Source organism: Anabrus simplex, chromosome 8, assembly GCF_040414725.1.
Source record: "Anabrus simplex isolate iqAnaSimp1 chromosome 8, ASM4041472v1, whole genome shotgun sequence".
NCBI lineage: Eukaryota > Metazoa > Arthropoda > Insecta > Orthoptera > Tettigoniidae > Anabrus > Anabrus simplex.
The window spans coordinates 55,640,755-55,665,245 of record NC_090272.1 but is presented as its reverse complement, the minus strand read 5'-3'; the positions used below and the strand labels follow the sequence as shown (position 1 = coordinate 55,665,245).

Sequence of the window (24,491 nt, the reverse complement as noted above, 5' to 3'; positions counted from 1 at the left end):
TTTTTGTTTGGAATCTGCAGGTGAAAAATGCATGAAGAATGAGTTCCGTTGTCCTGATGGGACGTGTATACCAAGCCGCTGGAAGTGTGATAATGTTCATGACTGTCCGATGGCAGCAGATGAAGTAAATTGCACAAGATGTAATAATGAAGAATTCAGGTTTGTTTTATCCATCTCCTGCTGAATCCATGGTTAAATTTAATTTCTGAACACTTATATGACCAATAAAAATTACTTAGCTTAGAAATCCTTGGTATTCAGAAATCAACTTTTAAAAAGTTTTCTGATATACAGTATATTCAACACATAGGATTGCCAGATGTACAGTTTTACCTGAAACAATACTTTTCTTTTTCTCATTTTGTTCCATATATGCCCTTAAACTGTATGCTCAATGTTCCATTTTTCAGGAAACAAGTTCTCTGTTTTAAAATCTCATACTTTAGACCAGAGGTGCTCAGCTGAGGGCCTGCTGAGGCTAGCCCAGTGCGGCCGGGCTGGCCTGACGTAAATGCGGGCAGCTTACGTAACAAGCACACGTCACAGTTAAGCAAGAGAGTGAACACACTTTGCAGGAAAGCGAGGGAGCATGGATGTTCGATTGTGATTAAGAAGTTCTCCTCCACTACTCACCGAAGTACTGATTGGGATATATTATTAAAAATAAAACTTTGTAATCACAACAAACAAAAAAAATCCTGAACTTTTCAAGATATTCCAGTATGATTTACACTGCACTCAATATAAACAATCAGTTTTATTTTCTTATATTTATTCATTCAAAGAAAAATGACACGTTGTAATGTTTGTGTTACCATTTACAAAGGTACAGGGTTTAAGCATACAAGCTATGATTTACAATTTCTTGCATGGGAATGACAGTATTTTCATTTAAAAAATAAAATTCCTGTTATTCATCAAGCAAAAATTAATAAAATTACATAATGCAACAATTATTTTGCACAGTGTTGTGTTGTGTGACTTTCCCTGTTCACTGAATTTCTGAAAATAGTACTTAAAATTTAACAGGCTTCCAGTGATAATAGCTAGCCTCTAAATGGCGAGAGGGAGTTTCATCACGAGTGAGGACATAGATATTTACTATCCAAGATTAAAGTATGCCTTCAAATAAATAACCTCATTGATGATTGGATTGTTGGTGAATGTATCAAATAATTTAAACCCAAACAACGGCAAGCAACAGGTTATCCACCTTAACTCCGTATTATATTAAAACTGTTTCTAAAGCACCTCTTAATACATACATTATAAAAATATTTGAGGTTGTAGGCCTAACTCTTTATTGTATCTGGTCAAAATACATAAACTGCAATGAACATAAATAATGTTTTTCCTTACAACGTAAATTGAAAATGACGTGGATTTCTGCCCTATTTCTTTCATTATTTTCTATCTCCATTTCAAACTCGGGTATCGCAGCAGTGATCGAGAGTGACCGGGAGAACTTTGCCCATCCTTCACAGTCTGTGATGTACGGTGCTGGGCGCCCCTGGGACAGAATGCCCAGCGTGAGCACCTCTGCTTTAGACCATAATACCATTGTTTCCAATCATATCCATCAAGAATAGTGTTTCTTGTAGCGAATTAGTTTTAGATTACATTATTAATTATTTTTTTGTAATAAATATTTTACACTGTTAAGGCCCTATTGTTGTTGTTGTTGTTGTTGTTGTTTACATTTTATGGCCTTCATTGGACCACTCTAGCCAACTTTATACAAAGAATTTTTCAGTTTCCTGTCAGCCCAGTACTTCTTCATCCTCTCTGATCTTATCCTTCTTTCTTCATCGGAAATCACCCTTCCTATTGTCTGTTTGTTGATTCTGATTTGCAGTCTGGTTTGTTTGTCTGCGAGTTTCTAGATTTTGTCGGTTTTGTTTCTTAGGTCTTCCACTGTAATTTGTAGTTCATCCATATCTTCCTTGATTTCTGTAATCCACTTAATGTTGCACTTACTATTCCATAATTTTTCTATTATTCTCCTGATGATCCTGTTCTCTGGTGTCCTGATTAGATGTCCAAAAAATGAAATGCGTTTCTTCCTGATTGTGCTCATTACTGGTTCTATTTCCTTGTAGACTGTTTCATTAGAAGCTACTCTCCAGTGTCCATCTTTTTGGTATGATTTGTTGATGCATGTTCTAATGATTCTTCTCTCTATCTTGAGTATTTTGCCTATTTGTCTATTTTGTCTATTTGTGAGATTATATGTCAGTAAACATGATTACTGTCTTTTCAAAAGATATTCCAAGACCAATTTTCTGTGCTATTTCCTGTAGTGATATAACTTGTTGTCTGGTTTCCTGAATATTGTTGGACAAGAGAGCAAGGTCATTGGCAAAACCTAGGCAATTTAAACTTATGTTGTCTTTGGGTCTTCCAATTTGGATGTTCTTCGGGTTACTCTTGTACCATTCCCTCATTATATATTCCAAGGCACAGTTGAACAGCAGTGGTGACAAGCAATCTCCTTGTCTTAAGCCTGTTTTTATGATGAATGGCTCAGAGAATTCACCTCTGAACTTGAATTTTGATTTAGTGTTGGTTAAGGTGAGTTCAATCAATTTGATTAATTTTGGATGGAGCCCGAAATTTCTTAAAATTTTCAACATTGAAGGTCTATGGATACAGTCGTAAGCTTTTTTAAAGTCCACGAAGGTTATTGCAAGAGATTTGTTTTGCTTCTTGTAATATGCTATAGCCTTATTATTATTAATAAATTAATACAGATTTCCTTGATCTATTCTTTCATTCATTAAATGGCTGCAGTGTTTTGTTTTCACAATATAAGGTAAAGAAATTAAAGTGTTCCTTAATTGCCATCTGGAAATCTAATAATCCTGTCAAAAGAAATATTGTGTATTAATTTTTGACTTTAAACAGCAACACAGTGCAGATGAATATTATACCAAATGATAAAGAATTGTTAATCAGACTGCAAAATAATTTGGGATCTCATTTTCAAATTGATTTAAATTGAAACTAATATTTCACTTAGCTTCAAATCTAAACATAGCATGATATCCACTACATTTTGAAAGTTCTTTAACTGATCATACCGTACATTTTAGCTCCCTCTGTGGGTCAGTGTCAGTCTCTGGATCCTAAGATAGAGAGTTTAAACCCGCCAGAGATAGTCTGATTTCTGAAGGACGGAAAAATGTCCATTTGACACTCCATGGCGTGTGATGTCTGCACGTAAAAGATCTCTGGTCATGCATTTGGTGTTAGCCCAACAAAATTAATTAAAATTGAGCCATAGATGCCCAAGAGAGATTCACTTTCCTCTGCCACCGAGTAAGCGTGGGATAAAATGGAACATCAAAATTGATGAGCAGGCAACCAGATGACATCAAATTAAAATGCCTGCACATGGTATCTAAATTGTTGCTGTTATTTTTCTTCTTCTTCTGTTTCTTCTTCTTCTTCTTCTTCTTCTTATTATTATTATTATTATTATTATTATTATTATTATTATTATTATTATTATTATTATTATTATTATTATTATTATTATTATTATTATTATTATTCACTTCCAAAAACCAAACCCCATGGCACAACGGCCCCAAAAAAGAGCCATAGCTTCTCAGCCCGAAGGCCTGCGGATTATGAGGTGTCATGTGGTCAGCATGACGAAACCTCTGTCATTATTATTTCTAGAGCGGGCTGTAGACTTCACAATTTGTTGAGTATAGAGTTTTCAGATGCCTCTGTCAGAAGATATGGACGTCTGGAAATTGGCCGGACCAGCAGTGCCACTCCATATTAGTACCACTGTTCAAGAAAGGTTCTCCACTTGACTGTGAAAACTATCGAATGATAGCCCTCGTCTCCCATGCCAGTAAAATCATGCTCACGGTGCTGAACGAAAGGCTGAAAACCTTCTTACTTCCACAAATATCAGAGGAACAATCTGGGTTTGTTCCAGGGAGAGGAACTCGTGAGCAGATCCTAAACATCCGGCAGTTCATAGAGAAAACAAGGCAGTACAATATCAAGATGTTCCTGTGCTTCGTGCACTACAAGAAAGCCTTCGACAAGGTGAAATAGTCAAAGCTCTGGGCTATATTCATTGAGATGGGGACACCAAGACATTTAGTGTACCTGATTCAACAATTGTACTTTTCGAACACTGCGGCAGTGGGAGTTCATAGCAACTTCTCGGACATCTTTCATACTACTGCTGGAGTGCGACAAGGTTGTATTCTCCCCCCCCCCCCCCTCCTATTCAATGTATACAGTGGGTACATTACGAGAGAGGTTCTCAAAGATTGGAGTGATGGCATCACAGTTGGTGGCAGAAAAATTAACAAACTCAGATATGTGGATGACACTGTGATAATTGCAACAGATAATCAAAAACTACAAACCATCATGCGCAGGTTAGGAGACCAAATCAGAGAATATGGTCTTGAAATCAACAATAAAAAGACGATGATTGAAATCATTTTATTAACAACATACCTGCCATAACAAGAATTGCTGATCATGAGGCTGTCACTCGCTTTGAGTATCTGGGATCTATTGTCACAAATCTTGGAGACTGTGAACCTGAGATCCATAAGCGGATTGCAATCGCGAGAAGTTCAACAGCAAAACTTACTTGAATCTGGAAGGACACCTCCATCACTTCCAAGACAAAGCTCACCCTCATTTGAACTCTGATCTTCCCAGTGGGGACCTTTGCAGCAGAAACTTGGACGATGAAGATGGCGGATTGCCGCAGGATTGATGCTCCAGAAATTTGGTGCTATAGGAGATTACTGCGAATACCATGGACAGCGCACCATACTAATGAATCAATCTTGCAACAGCTTGGCATCAGAACAACACTGTTGACCCTTATCAGCCAAAAAAACTCGAATATTTTGGTCATATTACCAGGAGACAGGAGGGAATGGAAATACTTATCACAGAAGGAAAAGTCGATAGCCGAAGACCTAGAGGACGTGCACCATTACGATGGATGGACCAGATCAAGAGATTGACCGGGATGAGCTTACAGGAAGCAAGTCACCATGCCCAAAACAGATTCCTGGAGGCAGATCACCAAAAGGCCTGTTGTGTGATGCCACTACACCCTTACGAAGGGTTGGACTCAAAGAGAGAGAGAATTTGAATTTGAATTTATTGATGATTTACATGCCACTGAGGCTGAAAAGCCCCTTTATGTATACAGTACAGGTTTATGAACACACTAACTATATTTTTATAATATTAAAATATTAAACTAAACATTAAACTTAAAAAAATTAAAATACAGATACTGAATCCAGTAAAATTAAAACATACATTACATAATATGTAGGAAAGTAAACCATTAAGCCCATTTGTTATTTTAGACTACATGGATCTAAAGAATATAAAGCTAAAGCAGAGAAACAATTTTTGAGAAAGAGAGTTGGGTCATGTACAGGAAGGGAGAAACACAAATAAGTATAAACAGTATTACAAACCAGTGTGGAAGGTAAGCAATAGAGAGAAAGGAATACAGCAAACAAGCAAATATGAAAGGACAATGACAACTTCCATATCTTCTCTTTCTCTTTACCGGGCGAGTTGGCCGTGCGCGTAGAGGCGCGCGGCTGTGAGCTTGCATCCGGGAGATAGTAGGTTCGAATCCCACTATCGGCAGCCCTGAAGATGGTTTTCCGTGGTTTCCCATTTTCACACCAGGCAAATGCTGGGGCTGTACCTTAATTAAGGCCACGGCCGCTTCCTTCCAACTTCTAGGCCTTTCCTATCCCATCGTCGCTATAAGACCTATCTGTGTCGGTGCGACGTAAAGCCCCTAGCAAAAAAAAATAAAAAAATCTTCTCTTTCATCAATTTCATCAAATGGAGTTAGACTGTGAAACATTTCCTAAATGTGAAACACCTCCTTATTCTTTTGGGTTTTTATATTTGCCCTTGTCTCTGCTCCAGTGCATTAGAAGTGAGCTTTTACAGTGACCTTAGCTGACGGTGATACTGTGAATGTTGGCAACACTCTGGCTGAGCCAAGCAGGATGCATTGCTGTTAACGTGAAGGTTGGAGGAAGTGCGAGACTTAAGATGCGTACTGCAGAAGAGTGAATGTTTTTAGTGGAGTGGGTTTTCCTGGAAGGTAACAAATACATGGACACAGTGAGACAATGATTTCGGGAACGGTTTTCTGAATCCATTCTACTGCATCACAATACTGTCTGAGATTTAATACATAAATTTTGTAGCTGTGATGCTGTATTTGGTGCTCCAAAGAATGGTAGAGCACCAATTTTAACAGAAGAGAAACTTTTGGATATGTCCGACAGGCTCCTTAAAAGTCTGTCTAGGTCCATGTAGAAATATGCACAGCAGACTGGTGTTTCTGTCTTCACAGTACATTGAGCAACAAGAAAGAGGCTCAACCTTTATGCACATAAGTTTTTTGTCATTCAGAAGTTCAAGTTGACAGACACAGAGAAGAGGAATTTTATTGCGAGTGGTTTCAGCAGTGTGTTAACCATCATAGAAAGAAAGTGTTTGACAGAACACTTTTTTGCAAGAGATTACACTCTTTACTTAAGACTGTTACTATCCCAATGATCTGCAAATTTTTCATTTTCATTTTTAAACCTTTTTGGTTTTCATTTTCATTTTTAATTTCCACGAGTATAGTCACTATCAATTCTCGATACTCATAGTGTGTAATGTGGCATTTTTTATATGGTATTGTAATTGTAGCATGTTAACTTTCAGATGTTTTTAATGTGTAACATATTTTTCATTGTAATCCTTGTATGAATAGATAATGTTTCAGACATTTAACCTTAAGGTTACCTACAGGCTGATGATTCCCTTAACAAGGGGCAAAACATATCTCTGAGAAGTGTATATATAGTATTATGTAAATTTCATCCACGAAGCACATGGCTTGTATTGAATAGGTGATGATAATAGAATAAATTACTTTTGTGATAATTTGCTTTTAGAACATTTTTTACCAATGAAGCTTGGTTTCATGTAATTGTTTACATAAACACTCTAGACCTCTGAAAATGCACACACAATTCATCAAACACAACTTCATTCTCAAAAGATTGCCGTGTGTATTACAATTTCACATTCTCAAATTATTAGGCTGATATTTTTAACAGCATGGTAGATTCAAAAGTTAACTGTAGTGAAATCTTGCACGCGCTGATTGTGGAACTGAATGAAATGGATATTATGAGCTCATTCTTCCAACAATACAGAGCCACAGCTCCAATCGCTCCATGCATCTTTTAAGTGATGTAATTGGGGAATGAATAATTTCACGAGGGCTCTGTTCACCACATAGTCTCAATTTGTCATTTCCTGATTATTTTTTTTCCTGGGGTACTGCCAAGTCCTCAGTTTACCAGTCTGCTCCAAGAACAACTAAGGAATTAAAAGTAGTGAACCTCGGGGCCATATGCACTTCCAAAAGTGGAAATCTTGTTTCTTAAATTTTTCAACTTCCTGACGGGGAATCCAACCCACGTCACTCCGGGTGAACCGAGCATGCCTTTACCACCTCGGCCATGTGACCTAGTAAGTGTACAATAACCACTGGGCTTACAACTCACTCCTTTTCAAGTTGTTTTCTTATTGGCTTTGTTAACATTCTATCTCTGTGCTATGCGTTATTACAGAACCATTGTGCATTTTATATCTCGATCCACTGTGTTGTGCAGTCTCTTGAGCTGTCTGCTCACATCTGAAGGTGAGCAGACATTACTGCCACCCGAACTGTGCACCCAGATAGGCCTCGGCTGCACTGCTTGGTGCGGAGAATCATTTCTAACACACTGTATGTGTTGGTCCCCCTTCATACACACAGATCTTTCGCTGTGTTTAGCATTTGAGTATCCTTCTTCCTTCCTTTTTATCTTTGATTTATACTTGTGCACTTATTTGTAAACTTACTGACATTTCAGCCTCATCATCATCATCATCATCATCATCATCAGTGCCGAATTAAGGTGTTTGGGGGCCCTGGGCTATTTACAAATGTGTGGCTCCTTCTTTGTAACCAAGGACCCCCCCCGAGGCAGCGCCGGGTAAGGTACCTGGGTCTTCGGGGGTGGCGGTCATTATTGCTACCATTACACCAACGAGATTGACTATTTATTATTTACGACTCCGAGTATTCCATACAATGTGACTGAAGTTTAAAATACCCCCCAGGATTCCCTTTCATTGTTCCTAAAACCATCTTCATTTACGACTCCGAGTATTCCATACAATGTGACTGAAGTTTAAAATACCCCTCAGGATTCCCTTTCATTGTTCCTAAAACCATCTTCCTAATGCTCATGCTTTCCAATTCTGTAATGACCTAACCTCTCTTAAAACAGCAGACTTAAATATTACACTATTAGCTTATCTGTAGAAGATTCCAGTTCACCAGTATCAGTCTCTTCAGTCGTCGATGCACTTGTAGAATTCCTGTCAAAAAATGTTGATATTTTCTGCAACTTTTCAATTTCTTTCAAATGCTGTTCTTTTAATTTACGTTTTTTGGCACCATTTTACAAGAACATTACAATTGTAACTTACGAATGGTTCAATAATCAGAGGTGAACTGGAAGTTCTCTTCCTGATGCAAAGAAATAGTATAGTTCTTTTCCTGATGCAAAGAAATAGTATAGCACATGCATTCCACCGTGCTTCCCTTCCCCTTCTGCTCACTTCCTAGACCTCTCCCCCCCTTCCCCCTCTGCCCGTACTTGCAAGCTGCCAGATTTAAATTTTCGTCAGCAATAACCTTTACAATAATTACAGTGTGTAAGTAGCGAGGATTCGTGTCTCCGGACGTTAATTGATTCTAGCAGTGATGAAATACTAACACATACAGCTGATAAAAAGGAAGGAAGAGTGCATGTTTGATATTTTGCGAGTGTAAATATTCATATATATATGCACGGAGGTGGAGCAGCAGGCCTTTTTATACATTTATACATTTTAGGCCCTGATCATCATCATCATACATTAAAGGCTAAAGCTTATCACTGCAACCATTCTCCTCTCGATCGTGCTGTTCTCTTCACTTCCTTGTTGTTTTTACATCCCATCAAGTTTCTCTTGACCTCGAAATATTTCTTCCTTGGTCTTCCTCTTTCTTTCTTTCTTTCTTTCTTTCCTAGTATTTTTCTTTCAAAGACATTTACTAGGAAGTCATTATGTCTCATAGTATGACTCACAAGTTTTGTCTTCCTTCTTACCATATCCCTTATCAGTATCTGTTGTTCATTGATTTCCTTCAGATCATCTCGATTCGTCTTTTTTTTTTTTTTTTTCAGTGTGTCCACACCATTTTCCTCCAACAGTTTAAAAAATACTACTAAAATTTATTAGGATCAACCTATTCAATACAATTGAATTCCTAACATTAGGATTTACATCTTATTATACTAAAATTTGAAGGGATATGTTTCACCCGTTATAAGGGCATCATTAGCAGTGTTGCCAACTTAGCGGACTTTCCGCTAAATTTGGCGGAATTATAAGACTGTTGGTGGAGAAATATACCCTTTAGCAGACAGCGGATTTTTTTGGCGGAATTCTAGATTTATTATAACGGAATTTAGCGTTTTATCCATTTTACTTTTAAAAAAAATTGTACTCCAGTCTGTCTCTGAGCTATTCCGTATTTCTTGTCAGGAGCTGGATTTGATGTTATGAGATCGTGGTATCATAAATTTGTAATGAGTGGGGAAAGGGTACTTACCTCTTAGTTGACGAATGACGACAGATAATGAAACTCTGAGAGAGTAGCATTTATATTTATGCTATGAAGGAAGACCATTTAATGAACTGGCCTGTTTTGTGTGTGGCCCTTGAGGTAGGGGGTTCACCTAGTTTGCACCCGCAGTAAAATGCCTATAAGTTTTAGCTTGCCACCTCACAGGCAAGGGGTTAATCCCATTGGAACTCACAGATCAGGTGAGTACAAACATTTACTACTACTACTACTACTACTACTACTACTACTACTACTACTACTGCTTGTTGTGTATGAACCCAATGGATCATGCAAAGCTCTAACAATTCTGTTTTCTGAGTTGCCAAACAGCTCTCATCCTTTCTCCGTGGACCCTTTTTCTTTCTTCTTTGCTCCAGTCTTCTTTTTCACTTCGTTCTTCGGTTGCACTTTCCATCCATTAATTTTTTCCTATAGAGGTTTCTGTCCACAGTGTCATTTGAGTTCATCTGGGCTTTTTCCAGATCCTTCTTCACTTTCAGTACCCATGGAATATTTTTTAGATGTTGTATGTAGGTGAGAATTGTATGTGTCAGTCTACTTGCCGGCAGTCTGTGGACGTGCCCATAAAATTTCAGACATCTTTTGCGGATGTCTGCTGCAATGTTGGAAAGCTCTTCTGTCACTTTACGTGACCTCAGTCTATATCCATCTTCTGTTTTTCGGGGGCCGAGAATTTTCTTCACGTTATTATTATTATTATTATTATTATTATTATTATTATTATTATTATTATTATTATTATTATTATTGCTCATTATTTGAGATTGGATTTCTTGGTGGAATTTTAGCGGATTTTTAGTAGTATTTAGCGGATCTTGAAAATATAAGTTGACAACACTGATCATTAGCCTTTTTACACTCAATGGCAGCAATGGCAAACTACCTCACTCCTCATCTTGCCTAGTACGCCTCATTTTGGTGCTGCCATTGGTTTTTGGGGTTTCCTTATAACCGTATAACCTTTGGTGGTGCTATTTGAGGATCCAACCAGCCTCTGGGCTGTTAACCTAACAGGCAGACCTAAAAGATAAAAATCAGGATCCTGATTTTTTTGGTCAAAATATAACATTAAGAATGAGTATTATACAATGTGAAATTGTTATGAGTTCTTAATTGATAATTTACAGTTAAAGCTTGTTTAAAAGGTTTTTGAAGAAATGAATAATGTTGGTGTGATATTACACTGGTGATTTAAAATATTTTGTAAAATAGACAACTAGTCCATAATAATAAGGTCTATGACTAAAGTTGAATCTTGAGTTGCAGAGAAAGAGGAATGCATTTATTTCTACTTCCCCCATTTGGAGGTTGCAAAAAAAGACAAAGCTTACATGAAAATTTGATTAATAACTACAAGGGTCATTTATAATATTTGGGACAAATAATTCAGATTCCCTATGGGAATCAACATCTGTAACATCTGATGTCCAAGCAGGCATCAATTTTTGGTAATGAGAAGTCTCTCATAGTGCATTGGCACTGCTGGTGGCTTCAAGTAGCCTACGCAGTGGCCTCCACGGTATGCGCCAGCCAGCGTCTTGGTAGGTGTACTAGATACCAACTGATCAGCCCAACCTAGCACATGTGGGCGAAATGCTGGCAGCCAGGAATGAGTTAGCTGTAAAATTTATAATGTCCAATAATGGACCATTATATTGGTTAATGTGTATCAGTCAATAATTTTGAAATCCATGAGGGATTCCTCATAGGACAAAGACGTAGCTAAGAGTATACAGTAGATGATTTTTGACTATTGCTAACGATCATTTCAGAGCTGCTAACCCAATGTCCTTAATAAATTGGTTATGCAAATTAAATTTCTTACAAAAGTTGTGAAATGTGTGAGTAATGGTGCCTCGTGCTCCTATCATCAATCCTAATACATCTATGGAGTCCAGATGATATTTCTCGGCATAGTATGGGATTGTAGGTTCATATATATCACATTTATCTTTATGTACATCATGTGGTTGAGTGGATGATGCTTCGGTTCTAATTGTGGGGTCTATTATGAACCCTTTACATGAGCCTGGTGGTATAGCAATCATGCCGGCTTGACCCTGTCTGAGACAATCCATGTACCTCCCCATAGACTGTATAATGCTTTTCTCTCAGGGCTTCAGCAATCATAGATCGTATACGATGATGTCATGAATTCCGTAGGGTGTCATTAAATGGACAGGAACCCAAGACATGACAAAGTGTTTCAATCTCACTGTGGCAACGCCAACAGTGGTTATTGTCTCAGGACCTGCCAGGTAATGCACGAATTGGAATTACATTTGCTGTTAGTTTTATGGCATTCCAGTCCCTACTGGTTAAACCTTCGGGTTTTCTTACCCAATGATTGGCTGGTGTGTACTCCTTATACAGTATAACACCCTTACCCTTTTGTGGTAAGGCTCTCCAGCCATCGAATTCTTCCTCACGGAGTTGTCGTAGGAGCGAGACCTTGACTGATTCGTATTCAGTATTCTGGAGTAGGCCTAGTTTTTCGAAGCACTTCTCTGTTTCTGCATGGAGGTCTCTGGTATGGTTAATGTGTATATTGCGAGATCTTTGGAGAACTTGGCATGCATTTATATGCTGTAGATAAGCCTCCCAACCACACTTGAAAAGACCAAGTCCTTTATACTTTTTATAGGAGTACCGTATAACATGCTGTCTGGTGTGTCTATTGGAAGCTGAAGAACTAAGATGCTTTTGATACGTTTGTCAGTATCAGTTAGGAAACTCGCAGGTATTCGATGTAAAGGTGTAGTGTGAAATTTTTAGATCAAAGATGGGCAAATGTAGGTTGATAGCACATTAAATTTCTGGTGTGGTTGCAGTAGTGGAGTTGATGCTAATGCATCTAGTTTACTCTTAAGTTTTTCCATCGTTAATTTAGCATCAAATACAGTAGCATTGTGATAGCTTACTCCAAGGTAGCGGATTGCCTCTGCAGGAGTTATAGATTTAATTTCATTGCAGCCATCTAAAGTTAGAGATTTGTAGATAGGACTTCCTTTTACTATGAAAATGGATTTAGATTTGTTGACATTGATTGTTAGGCCAATTTCTTCAAATCTCTTGATGGCCATTTCAGTGATCTTTCTAGCTGAAGTCTCGTTTATTGCTACAATCAACGTATCATCAGCAAAGCTTAGAAAGGTTATATTAAGAAGACCCGGCAGTATACAATATCAGTGTTCTCCCTGGAACTCTCTTGATGAAAGTTCTTCTAAAATGTGGTCAGTTGCAATGTTGTAAAGTGCTGGTGATAAGGGAGAACCCTGCATTATGCCTTTATTGAGAACAATTGGTTTGGTCTTCTTGTAATGGGATTCTATTTGAGTAGTATTATTACATTGTAGTGCCATTATTAGATCGGACAGTTTTGATGGTAGGGCGTGGGAGGAGAGGGCATTCTTCAAGTGTTTATGCCCTACGTTGTCAAAGGCCTTAGTGATATCCAGGAAAACCAGGTTACAGTCGACCTTTTGGTATTTGGCTGATGTCAGAATAGATTCCAAGATGGAAGTGTTGATATGAGTGCCAGCAGAGTTTGTGAAGCCACGTTAATTTTTCATTAAAGCTCACGTAGCTATGTAGTCGTGTATCTAATATGTGCTCTATTACTCTTCTCACTAGTGAATAGATGGTTATTGGTCTCCAGTTATCTAGATCCATGGGGTCTCCTCCCTTATGGATAAGCACGGTTCTAGCTCTCTTAAGAATCTCAGGCACCAGTGTTCTTGTTAACATGGTTGTTGCAATCAATGCTATAATTTCATAACACGTGTCATGTTTAAGTGCCCTCATCAATATATGGTCTGGGCCAGGAGATGTGTCAACGGCTATTTTCTTGATTGCATACTCTACTTCTTGTTTAGAAATGACAGTATTCATTGTTTCTTCTAATTCTACATATTCTGCTTCAGATGTGTGTGAAGTATATGTTGATCTTTCCAAATCATTGGGGATTGAAACACGAGAGGAAAAGTAGTGGTGTATTTTATTTATATCTACCTTACACACCTCTTTAGTGTCACTGATTGCCGCATGTACTGCTTTTCGTTTCTGGTTGTAGTATAGGGATTGAGTTTTTTGGTATTCATACTTCTCGCGGCACTTTAATCTATTTTTCGTGGTCGCCCTTTCTGGATTGTACGAGTGAAATTTGGTTAAAAGCAACGCTATTTAGATTCTGAAGAAAAGGTTAAAATGGACCATTAGTAGCTTAATTAAGATGACATTGAAACTTTCTTATTGAAAACTTGTGATATTAAACTGTAGTATGGTGCTGTGTAGGTGATGAAGTTGTTGGATCCATTAATCTCGTTGTTTACTAAGTGGATCCATGGTCTTTTGTTGAAGAAGTAATAAAAAGTTCACAACCTACACAGTGCCATAAACTGATGTACATTTCAATACGGACCAGACATGAAATTTGTCTGTCTGTCTGTTGGGTCAACAGCCCAGAGGCTGGTTGGATCCTCAAATAGCACCACCAAAGGTTGTGGGGTTATAAGGAAACCCCAAAAACCAATGGCAAGCACCAAAATGAGGCATATTAGGCAAGATGAGGAGTGAGGTAGTTTGCCATTGCTTTCCTCACTGGGTCAGAAAGTACTATTGCAACATGACTGACCCTGTGAGCAGCACCTTTCATAACACTCAGAAGCACTAGTCGTGCTCTTGAATATCATTACTAAGCACTACCCATACCCCAGCAGTGTCCATATTATCACAGCCATGATGATGACTGGGACTTCGGTGGAAGCTACACTTTACTCTGGCCTGTGCCAAGAGATGGATGCAAAAGTACTGTATCCATCAAGAAATGACAGCAGGCAGAATGAAATTTGTAACATGTAATTTTCCTCCAAGTCCACATTTCAGTTGCTTCTAATGAGTCTCTTTCCTTTTTCCCAATAGTCCACCTCTCACAACCGTAAAGCAGTACACTCCAGACAAAGGATTTTACAAAAGCCTTTCTTGTTTCTAAACTTACATGGGTATTTTTTAAAAGACTTCTTTTATTTTGAAAGGCCTTTTTAGCAAGAGCTATCTTTTTTTTTCCTACCCATAAAAATTTCTTAAGATGCTAATATGATATACATCTTTCAGATGTGATGCTGATAACAAATGTATTCCACTGAGATGGAAGTGTGATGGAGCACGAGACTGTCAAGATGGGTCAGACGAATACAACTGCCCAACAAGAGAAGGTTTGTATCTATAAATGCAGAAAAAACAAATTTTCTGTTTTTTTTTTTTTAGAATATATCAAAAATTAAAGAAGAAAATTTTACCAGGTTGTCAACCAGATCATTTGCTGTGTGAAGACGGTTCTGCCTGCATTCCCGCCAAGTGGCTGTGCGATGGGATCGCACAATGTGAAGACAATTCAGATGAAAGGAACTGTTCTAACATTGGTAAGGTTTGACACATATACAAGATAAAATCAGCAGACATATTTTGAATACAATAGAGCAAGGCTGCACACAAAAGCAGCTTTTTCTATATCCTTGGCACCATTGCAAGGTATGGAGCACATTACAAAATTATCATATTTACTAAGCTATCTGGAATAGTACAATAGACCGGGAAGCTGCAAACACCCCTCACTCTCTGTTAATACAGTATGCGCCAAAATACACAGTACTGGAAATTATGTTAGTCTTATTGTCATTACCTTACTTATCGAGATGGTAGTGTAAATGTTCAAAATGTGCTCCATTGCACTGTAGGCAGTGTTCATAACGATCACGCAGATTTTCCAACATATTCTGGAACATAGGTTGCTGCAGAGTCTCGAAGAACAAGACGATCTTCTGACGTAATGCAGGCACAGTTTTGAGTGGATCTGGACAATTGAAAATTTTCTCCTTTAACATTCCACACACGTAAGCATCAGGTGGTGTGAGATCGGGGCAATGTGATGGGTAGGGGAACTCTGCCCCACAGGAAATTACTCATCCTGGAAAGGTTTCTTGCAGCATAGCCATAGCCTGTCAAGCGGTGTGGCAGGTCGCCCCGTCTTGTTGGAACCACTGTCTATTCATCTGCATGTTCCTGGCACGACAAAACCTTCTTAGATCCTGAATAAATGGCCTGATCACCATGTTCCTATAGCATTCTTGGTTAACAGTAAGAGTGCACCATCATCATTCTCTATGAAATACGGACCTAGCATACCATTTGCTGACACTGCACACCAAATCTTCACATGCACACTATGTAGCGGTTTCTGGACTATAGTGTCTGGCCTCTCAAAACCAAGAAAGCGAGTTGTTTGGCGATTGATAAAACTGTCCAAGTGAATGTGACTTTCGTCGGAGAACCACACGTTGAACAAGAAATCTGGATCCTCGTAGACCATGGGCAAAATTGTGCACAATATTCCACCCTGACATGCCTATCGTGCTCCCTCAATCGTTGCCCAACCTGTATTCAGTACAGAAATCCACCTATGTCTTTAAACAATCGTCGAAGTGACATAGGGCTGATGTTTAATTTCAGGGCTGTTCGCCGAAGACTTCGCTTTGGAAACTGCAACACCCGATTGAGGACACATCCATGATTTTCATTTGTGGACACAGTTACTGGCCTACCAGAACTGCCCTTGTGTTGACATAATACACTACACTTACGACAAAAAAATTTAACAATAGATAGCATAACTCTGTTGCTAGGTGCTGCCTTATTGAAGTATTCACGATATTGTTCCACCACTAACTTTAAACTCAGCCCACCTTGATAACCATTTCCGTACGAGCGAAAATAATACTCCATTATAAACACTTTTTCCTCCGTCGCGAGACCCATTGTTACTTCCAATCACAGAGCACAACGTTCTTTACACAACTAATAATTCATCATGGCAATGTAACAACACGCAGATGCTCAGGCGTGCACATGAGCACTGCGCGAAAATGAGTACTGTATATTTTGGCGCATACCGTATATAACAAGTGCCCTACGGTGTGTCATTTATAAAAATGGAACTGAAAATTTATACAGAGAATATATCAGTCACTACTGATCTGCATTTAGGGCAGTTGCCCAGGTGGTAAATTTCCTATCTGTTGTTTTCCTAGCCTTTTCTTAATTGATTGCAAAGAAATTGGAAATTTAATGAACATCTCCCGTGATAAGTTATTCCAAACCCTAACTCCCCTTCCTGCAAATGAATATTTGCCACAATTTGTCCTCTTGAATCCAACTTTATCTTCAAACTGTGATCTTTCCTACTTTTAAAGACACCACTCAAACTTTACAGACTATGAATCTCATTGTTGAATCCGTATTGACGGTTGAACTTCTTACAAAATTGCACATAATAATATTTTAATCCCGCTAGTCAATACTATATATATTTTATGTCCAATTAAGACAAAAGTTCAAATATAAATAGACATGTTTTGACCTGGCATAGGGTCATCCTCAGTAAGACATGTATGATGTATTAAAAAAGATATAAGACACACAAAATGAAAATTTAGAAATATTTTAAAAAGGATGATGAAAGTTAAAAAAGTATGAAATGTTGATCGTTAAAACAGTCTTGAGCTGGAAGTCTTTCTGTTTCAATGCTTTTTGTTGTCCTTTGGTGTGGATTAACTGGTATCTGTATACTGTTGGCTTAGTTTTTGTGTTCCGACATGGGCTGATGTACATAAGCATTACTGAAGTTGAATTGTCTGATTTTAGTCTGTAAAATGGATAATACAAATCAAATTAAGGTTGAAAAGTGGTGACTAACAGGAACAACATTTAGATTAAGTCACAAAGAACGAAAATTAACTTACATTACATGGCCCGCTTGTATCACTCGTGTTCTCTGATTATGGAGTCCAGCTCTTGACTGACTTGCTCCCACAGTCGAAACGCAAGACGTGTTGTTGCAAGGAAGTGGAGTGGGGAAATGTGGTGGGGCTTGCAGGAGAATGGGAGTATGCGGAATAATGGGAGCGGTGATTGAAACCGAGTGTAATAATTGTGAGTTCTAATGTTCCTGTTTTTTACTACAAATGATTGAAATAAAAGTTTCCCATATTATGTTCCTTTTTCATTTGTCTCATTTCAGTTGAGGGCTGGGTTCTTGTATAGATCCATACTGATGTGAAAATTCTCTAAAATGTTGAGTAGTGGACTTTTTGTTCATGTTGAATTTTTAGATCTTGATGTATTGTAGTATAATTGTGATTATAGTCTTTGTGATGGTTACTCATGGCAAAGAAATGATTATATTTTAAAGCGTTGTGATGTACTGTATATCTTATGAGGAAGTTCCTACCAGTTTGTGTGATGTAACTTGCCCCACATCCCTGACATTCCAGTTTATATATCCTAGAATTTGTGTATTTATTGCTAGTATTTACTGTCTGAGAGTTAAATAATATTGTTGCATTAGTGTTTTGAAAGCAAATTTTGGGTTCTCTTTTCTTAGGATGTTGGTGATTATGTGTATATTATTATTGCTAAATGTGAATGCGGTATTTTTTCATTAGTTTTTGACTCTTTCATTAAAGTAGTTGTGGGCTTGTTAGTATGTTTATTGATTAGCTTATTTATAAACTTTGTGCCGAATCCGTTGTTCAAAGCTTTTTTGCAGATGGTCTTGATTTCTTTTTTCAAATTTCTCTTTGAGAGCGGGTTTTTTAATACTCTTTCAAACATGCTATTGTAGACAGCTTTTTGTGAGCTTCAGGATGTATTGAATTTTGTTTGATGGTGTTAGCAGTGTAAGTTGGTTTCTGGTAAATGTTAAATGCCAGATGATTATTCTTACGACGTAATAGTGTTATGTCTAAATAATTAAGTGAGTTATTGTTCTCCATTTCCATGGTGAATTTAATATTCTGACCTTAACTGTTGAGTAGTTATAAAATTTCATTTTCTTCGTTAATGCTGCTATCTATGATGGCTAGCACATCGTCGACATAACATGACCAATATTTTATTGCTTTGATCTTATCTATGATGTGTGTGTGTGTTCTAAGTGGTCCATAAATATGTTCGCCAAAATACTCGAGGACAGTGCCCCCATAAGTAAATCTGTCTGTTGGTAGATTTTTCTCAAAAATAATATAATTATTACTTAAAGAGAATTTTAATAGACCTATGAACTCATCTATTTCACCAATGCTTAATTTACTGAATTCAGTTAAATTATTCCATAATAAATTTACAGTGGTTTTAACGGGGATATTGCTGTATATTGATGACATCAGATGAAAGAGTCTTGTGGTATTCTGGTACCTTTATATGTTTTATTCTTTCGCAAAGTTCTATGGAGTTCATTCTCGTCGTGTTCACTTGATAGTGATAAGGTGTACTAAGGAAATTTTGAATAAATTGAAATAGTTTGTACGTCAACATTAAAAAGGAAAGTACCTACTATTATTGACTATTGATTTTAATTCTTTTTGCAGGTTATTTAAGGGATTCTTCTTGTTTATGTCAAATTTGTATTCCATGAAAAACGAATGGGTTTTATTAATATAATCGTTCGTCTCCATGATTACTGTTGCATTCCCTTTATCAGATTTAGTTGCTATTAGGTCATAAACCTTTAATTTTTCTTTGAGGTTTTAATATTCTTATTTATTAATTTAGTCATAACACAGACCAATCCATTATTCGTCGGTCGGTCAGTCCGCAGTGGCCTCCACGGTATGCACTAACCATGCATCTTGGAGGGTGTGCAATTTACCAACTGATGAGCCCAACTTAGCACACTGGGGCGAAACACTGGCAAGCAGAATGAGTTAGCTGGATAATTTATAATGTCCAGTAATGGACCGCTTATATTCGTATTATAAATTTACTCATTTGGGACAAATATTTCAGGTTCCCTATGGGAATCAACATCTATATCAACATACCGCTTAGTCGAGCAGCTTGTCTCATTTCTCGCAAGTCTTCCCAGCCCAAACTTTGCAACATTTTTGTAACGCTACTCTTTTGTCGGAAATCCCCCAGAACAAATCAAGCTGCTTTTCTTTGGTGTTTTTCCAGTTCTCGAATCAAGTAATCCTGGTGAGGGTCCCATACACTGTAACCATACTTTAGTTGGGGTCTTACCAGAACCTTATATGGCCTCTCCTTTACATCCCTACTGCAACCCCTAAATACCCTCATATCCATGTGCACAGATCTGTACCCTTTATTTACAATCCCATTTATGTGATTACCCCAATGAAGATCTTTCCGTATATTAACACCTAGGTACTTACAATGATTCCATAAGGAACTTTCACCCCATCAGTGCAGTAATTGAAACTGAGAGGACCGAGCTCGATAGCTGCAGTCGCTTAAGTGCAGCCAGTATCCAGTATTCAGGAGATAGTGGGTTCGAACCCCACTGTCGGCAGCCCTGAAGATGGTTTTCCGTGATTTCCCATTTTCACACCAGGCAAATATAGGGGCTGTACCATAATTAAGGCCACACAACTCACAACCTGACTTTTAATCCCATTTATCATGTCATTGCGTACTGTCTATATCACAACTTATCGAGGTCATTTTGCAGTTGCTCACAATCTTGTAACTTATTTATTACTCTATACAGAATAACATTATCCGCAAAAAGCCATATCTCTGGTTCAACTTCTTTACTTATATCATTTATATATATAAGAAAACATAAAAGTCCAATAACAGCCTTGAGGAATTCCCCTCTTAATTATTTGCCTCCTCTAATACTCTGAGATCTGTTTTCTAGAAATATAGCCACCCATTCATTCACTCTTTTGTCTAGTCCTATTGCACTCATTTTGCCAGTAGTCTCCCATGATCCACCCTGTCAAATCAAATGCCTTAGACAGGTCGTTTCTCATTGCCACATACATCTCCCTGTCCTCCTAGTGAGCTGCGTTGTGTTGATGGATGTTGTACAACTCTTCAAGAGATAAGTTGCTCGTAGAGTACAGACAAAAGAATGAAATCACCAAAATGAATGTTTTGATATCAGTTTCCAGATGTTTGATAAATAAAATAAATTCCATTTAAGTACATACAGTCAATCTTGGATTATCCAGGTATGGATTAATCGTGGAGCTATCCTTTCTTCCTCATGAGTTTTTGCCGTAAACTCCACCATACACTGGAAGTCATGCTGCGTAGTGCTGCATGCATTTCAGTTGCCCCATACCTAGTCTATTATTCACATTGTGTTAGTGAGTGTAATAGAACTGAAGCATAAAAGAAAAGTTCTTTGTACTGAACAAAAACTGAAAATAATTTAGCAGTTGGGAAAAGGCAGAACTGTTTAACAACTAGCACTATGAAATGGGGGAGCACATATTAAGTTACATGATTTTAAAAAGAAAAATGGTGAGTTAATTTCTTTTGCTTTGTTTTCTAGTTCAAGTGGGATGAAAAATGGGAAAACAATGAAGAAATTGACTCTTGAAAATTTAGAGAAGGCAATGGAGTTTTGGTTTAATAGAGAGTCTGATGTAAACAAGTCAAACATTTCTTTGAATCTCTTGGTATAGAAGACAGTTACATTGTGTCTTCTGGCTGGATAACAAAGTTCAGGCAGTGATATGGAATACATAGATTCAATTCTGATATTCATAGCAAAGAGAACTCTATCAAAAAAACAAAAGGCTAGGTGTAAAAATCTTTCTAAAAGTCAAAATTAAATTGGGGTAATTTTAATCTTTTATTATTATGGTGAGACAGTTTATAACCTCTCATAGTGAAATATTCTAGTGCTGCACTGCAATTTCATTGGTGTAATCTTTAAATAACCCTTAATTTTACCATGTTTATGACTAATTTTATATTAACTCTATTTTAATTTATCTCTGAGATGACCATCCATCACCATGGATAATCAAGAGTTGACTGTAATTTCTAGGAACATAGTATCTTATTTTTCTAACTATCCACACCTATTGAGGCTTGTTCAACCCAGATTCTCACTTTATGACTTTACTTGAAATAGTAACTGTTAACTAATTGAATTTTTAAATTATTTAAGAATGACAGTGAATTTTTAATGCCATTTTCAGCTCCTCGTCTCACAGCCATGCCACATACGTCTCCCTGTCCTGCTGGTGAGCTGCGTTGTGTTGACGGACGATGTATAACTCTTCAACAGTTGTGTGACGGCAAGCAGGACTGCTCGGACAGTGCTGATGAAGCAAACTGCGGGGATACTGTTTGAAACAATCTTGAAGGAGTTCTGAACCCACCATGTGCATGACATAGGAACATGGATGTTCACTGAATAATATTTTAAAGACTGAAACGCCTACATGTGCTGTATTTGTAAAACATAGCATTGTCATCAGCTAGTTTTCAGTATCAACCAAGCAGTTCATAAATTAACTGTTTTTAGTTTTTCTTGAAAACTAGCCATTATGACATAATTGTCAAAGGAGACATCTTACTGAGTATATCATGAATGAGTGATGTTAATGAAGTTCCCAATTTGCTTTCTTCAGATCTATTTCATTTCAAGATTAAGAAGCTTTCATTTTTAAAAGGCATTTTTTTCTTTTTTCTTTTCAGGATCTTCATTGACATCATTACAGAACTTATGATTCATTGAAGTATAATTTATGTAACTTAAGAAACCAAATTGTATAAATTATCCTCTTCATACCTAGTACAATTAAGAAAAACTTCATGCACTTTGTACAGTATTACAGTACACAAGGTCTATAGGGAAATGGATATTAGGGGAAAAGATTATGATTTTTGAACTGGTCAATTTTTTTTTATATTATCAGACATGAGCATCTCTCATAATTCTTCATTGTTTATTTACAAGCATAATAGCTCAACAGTATCATTGCTAGCTTATCAATTTTCATTCTAGTAGTTCAGGTAAGTACAGAAGAGGAAATTTGTGTTCCAGTAGATTAAATTTAATTTGATTTCTTCATTATTTTATTGTTAGCTCAGATGGTTCCTTTTACCATCCACAGTCAGGTTTTGCAAAAATTGTTTGGATAACCACATCCCTCTTTTTTTTTTTTTTTTTTTTTTCCTTTCATATGTATAGTAAACTTTTGATTCAGTCGACCATTAAGGGCTGAGGGTTTTCCGTAAAATCAAAAGTCCATTAAATTGTGAATCTTATAAATAGTATTGATAATTCAGCTGTATTAATATACTTTAATGAGAATGATGTCCGACTCGTTGGCTGAATGGTCAGCTTACTGGCCTTCGGTTCAGAGGGTCCCGGGTTCGATTCCCGGTCGGGTCGGGGATTTTAACCTTCATTGGTTAATTCCAATGGCCCGGGGGCTGGGTGTTTGTGCTGTCCCCAACATCCCTGCAACTCACACACCACACATAACCCTATCCTCCACCACAATAACACGCAGTTACCTACACATGGTAGATGCCGCCCACCCTCATCAGAGGGTCTGCCTTACAAGGGCTGCACTCGGCTAGAAATAGCCACACGAAATTATATATTATGAGAATGATGACCCCCATGAAGACCACTGGTGCACATCAGTTAATCCTGAATGGGAAGGTAAACCATAAAGGCAGCAAGCCCAAAAATTGAACAGAGTACCTGGAAGAAAGGAACAGTTTCACTGTACCCTTCAGCATGATGGAGTTGGATATATGAGAAATAATAATAATAATAATAATAATAATAATAATAATAATAATAATAATAATAATAATAATAATAATAATAATAATAATAATAATAATAATAAATAATATGGCCTCAGCTACCGTGTGTAGACATTTCAATTTCGATTTGACACCATCTGGCTGTGCTCGTCAATTTCGACGTTCTGTTTTACTCTAGGCCTACTAGATGGCAGACCGAGTAAACCGAAACTCTCTTGGGTTTCTACAGCTGAGATTTAATGAATTTTGTCACGTAAACACCAAATGTGTCACCAGAGATCTTTTATATGCCAACATCATAGGACATGGAGTGTCGAATGGACTTCTTTCCACCCTTCAAAAATCCGACTACCCCTGCCGGGTTTGAACCCACTATCTTATTTGACTTCTGCTCATACAGTTGTCAAAGAGCTGCAGAACCCATTCCTTGGTTTTTGGTCCAAAATAAATCTGCTCTGATCGAATGTCATCCAGGCCTACTGACTTGCCACTTTCACATTCTTTAATAGCCTTATCCAACTCCATCTTTTATTATTTTACGTGTTTCTTTAAGTCGCACCGACACAGATAGGTCTTATGGCTATGATGGGATAGGAAAGGGCTAGGAGTGAGAAGGAAGCAGCCATGGCCTTAAGGTACAGTCCCGGCATTTGCCTGGAAGTGAAAATGGGGAACCACAGAAAACCATTCTCAGGACAGCCAACAGTGGAGTTCGAACCCACTTGTCTACTAAATACAGAGCTTGGCTCCATAGCTGTAATGCATTAACATTAACTTTGTTCAGCCACTTTACTCAGTATCATACAGTAAAAAAATGGTGAAAAAGTAAACCAAACAACTGCATTTATAGAGATTGATATAGCATAAAATGTGCCAATTTTCAGCAAAATTCCTTCAACTACGATGGTCGAGTCATAAGTCATGGCAACTTTTTTTTTTTTCTCGCGAACAGGAGACAACATGGAAAATCTAAGATATGCATTTGGAAATATAGGACATGTACTTATGCATAGTGCCTGAAGACAAATTCTGACTTCAGGAGATTCTCGTAGGAAAGTTACAGAACACAGGCCATTGGTAATCATTGTTTTATTATGGTATACATAGCAAATACACA

The 24,491-nt window shown here is 37.5% G+C and overlaps 1 protein-coding gene across 2 annotated transcripts in view; it reads left to right on the top strand.

Annotated features, from left to right (window-relative positions):
• The window catches only part of LOC136878774 (uncharacterized), a 284,279-nt gene extending 261,534 nt beyond the window's left edge, over nt 1-22,745 (top strand). Inside the window, exons 7-10 of one of the 2 annotated variants that reach the window (XM_067152240.2) lie at nt 21-159; nt 14,888-14,988; nt 15,076-15,195; nt 21,787-22,745. In XM_067152240.2, the coding sequence (XP_067008341.2) occupies nt 21-159; nt 14,888-14,988; nt 15,076-15,195; nt 21,787-21,941 (515 nt within the window). In that variant the 3' untranslated portion in view covers nt 21,942-22,745. The remainder of the gene's footprint in view (nt 1-20; nt 160-14,887; nt 14,989-15,075; nt 15,196-21,786) is intronic. The other variant, XM_067152241.2, reaches the window with a different exon arrangement.
• Nucleotides 22,746-24,491: the final 1,746 nt, after the last annotated feature.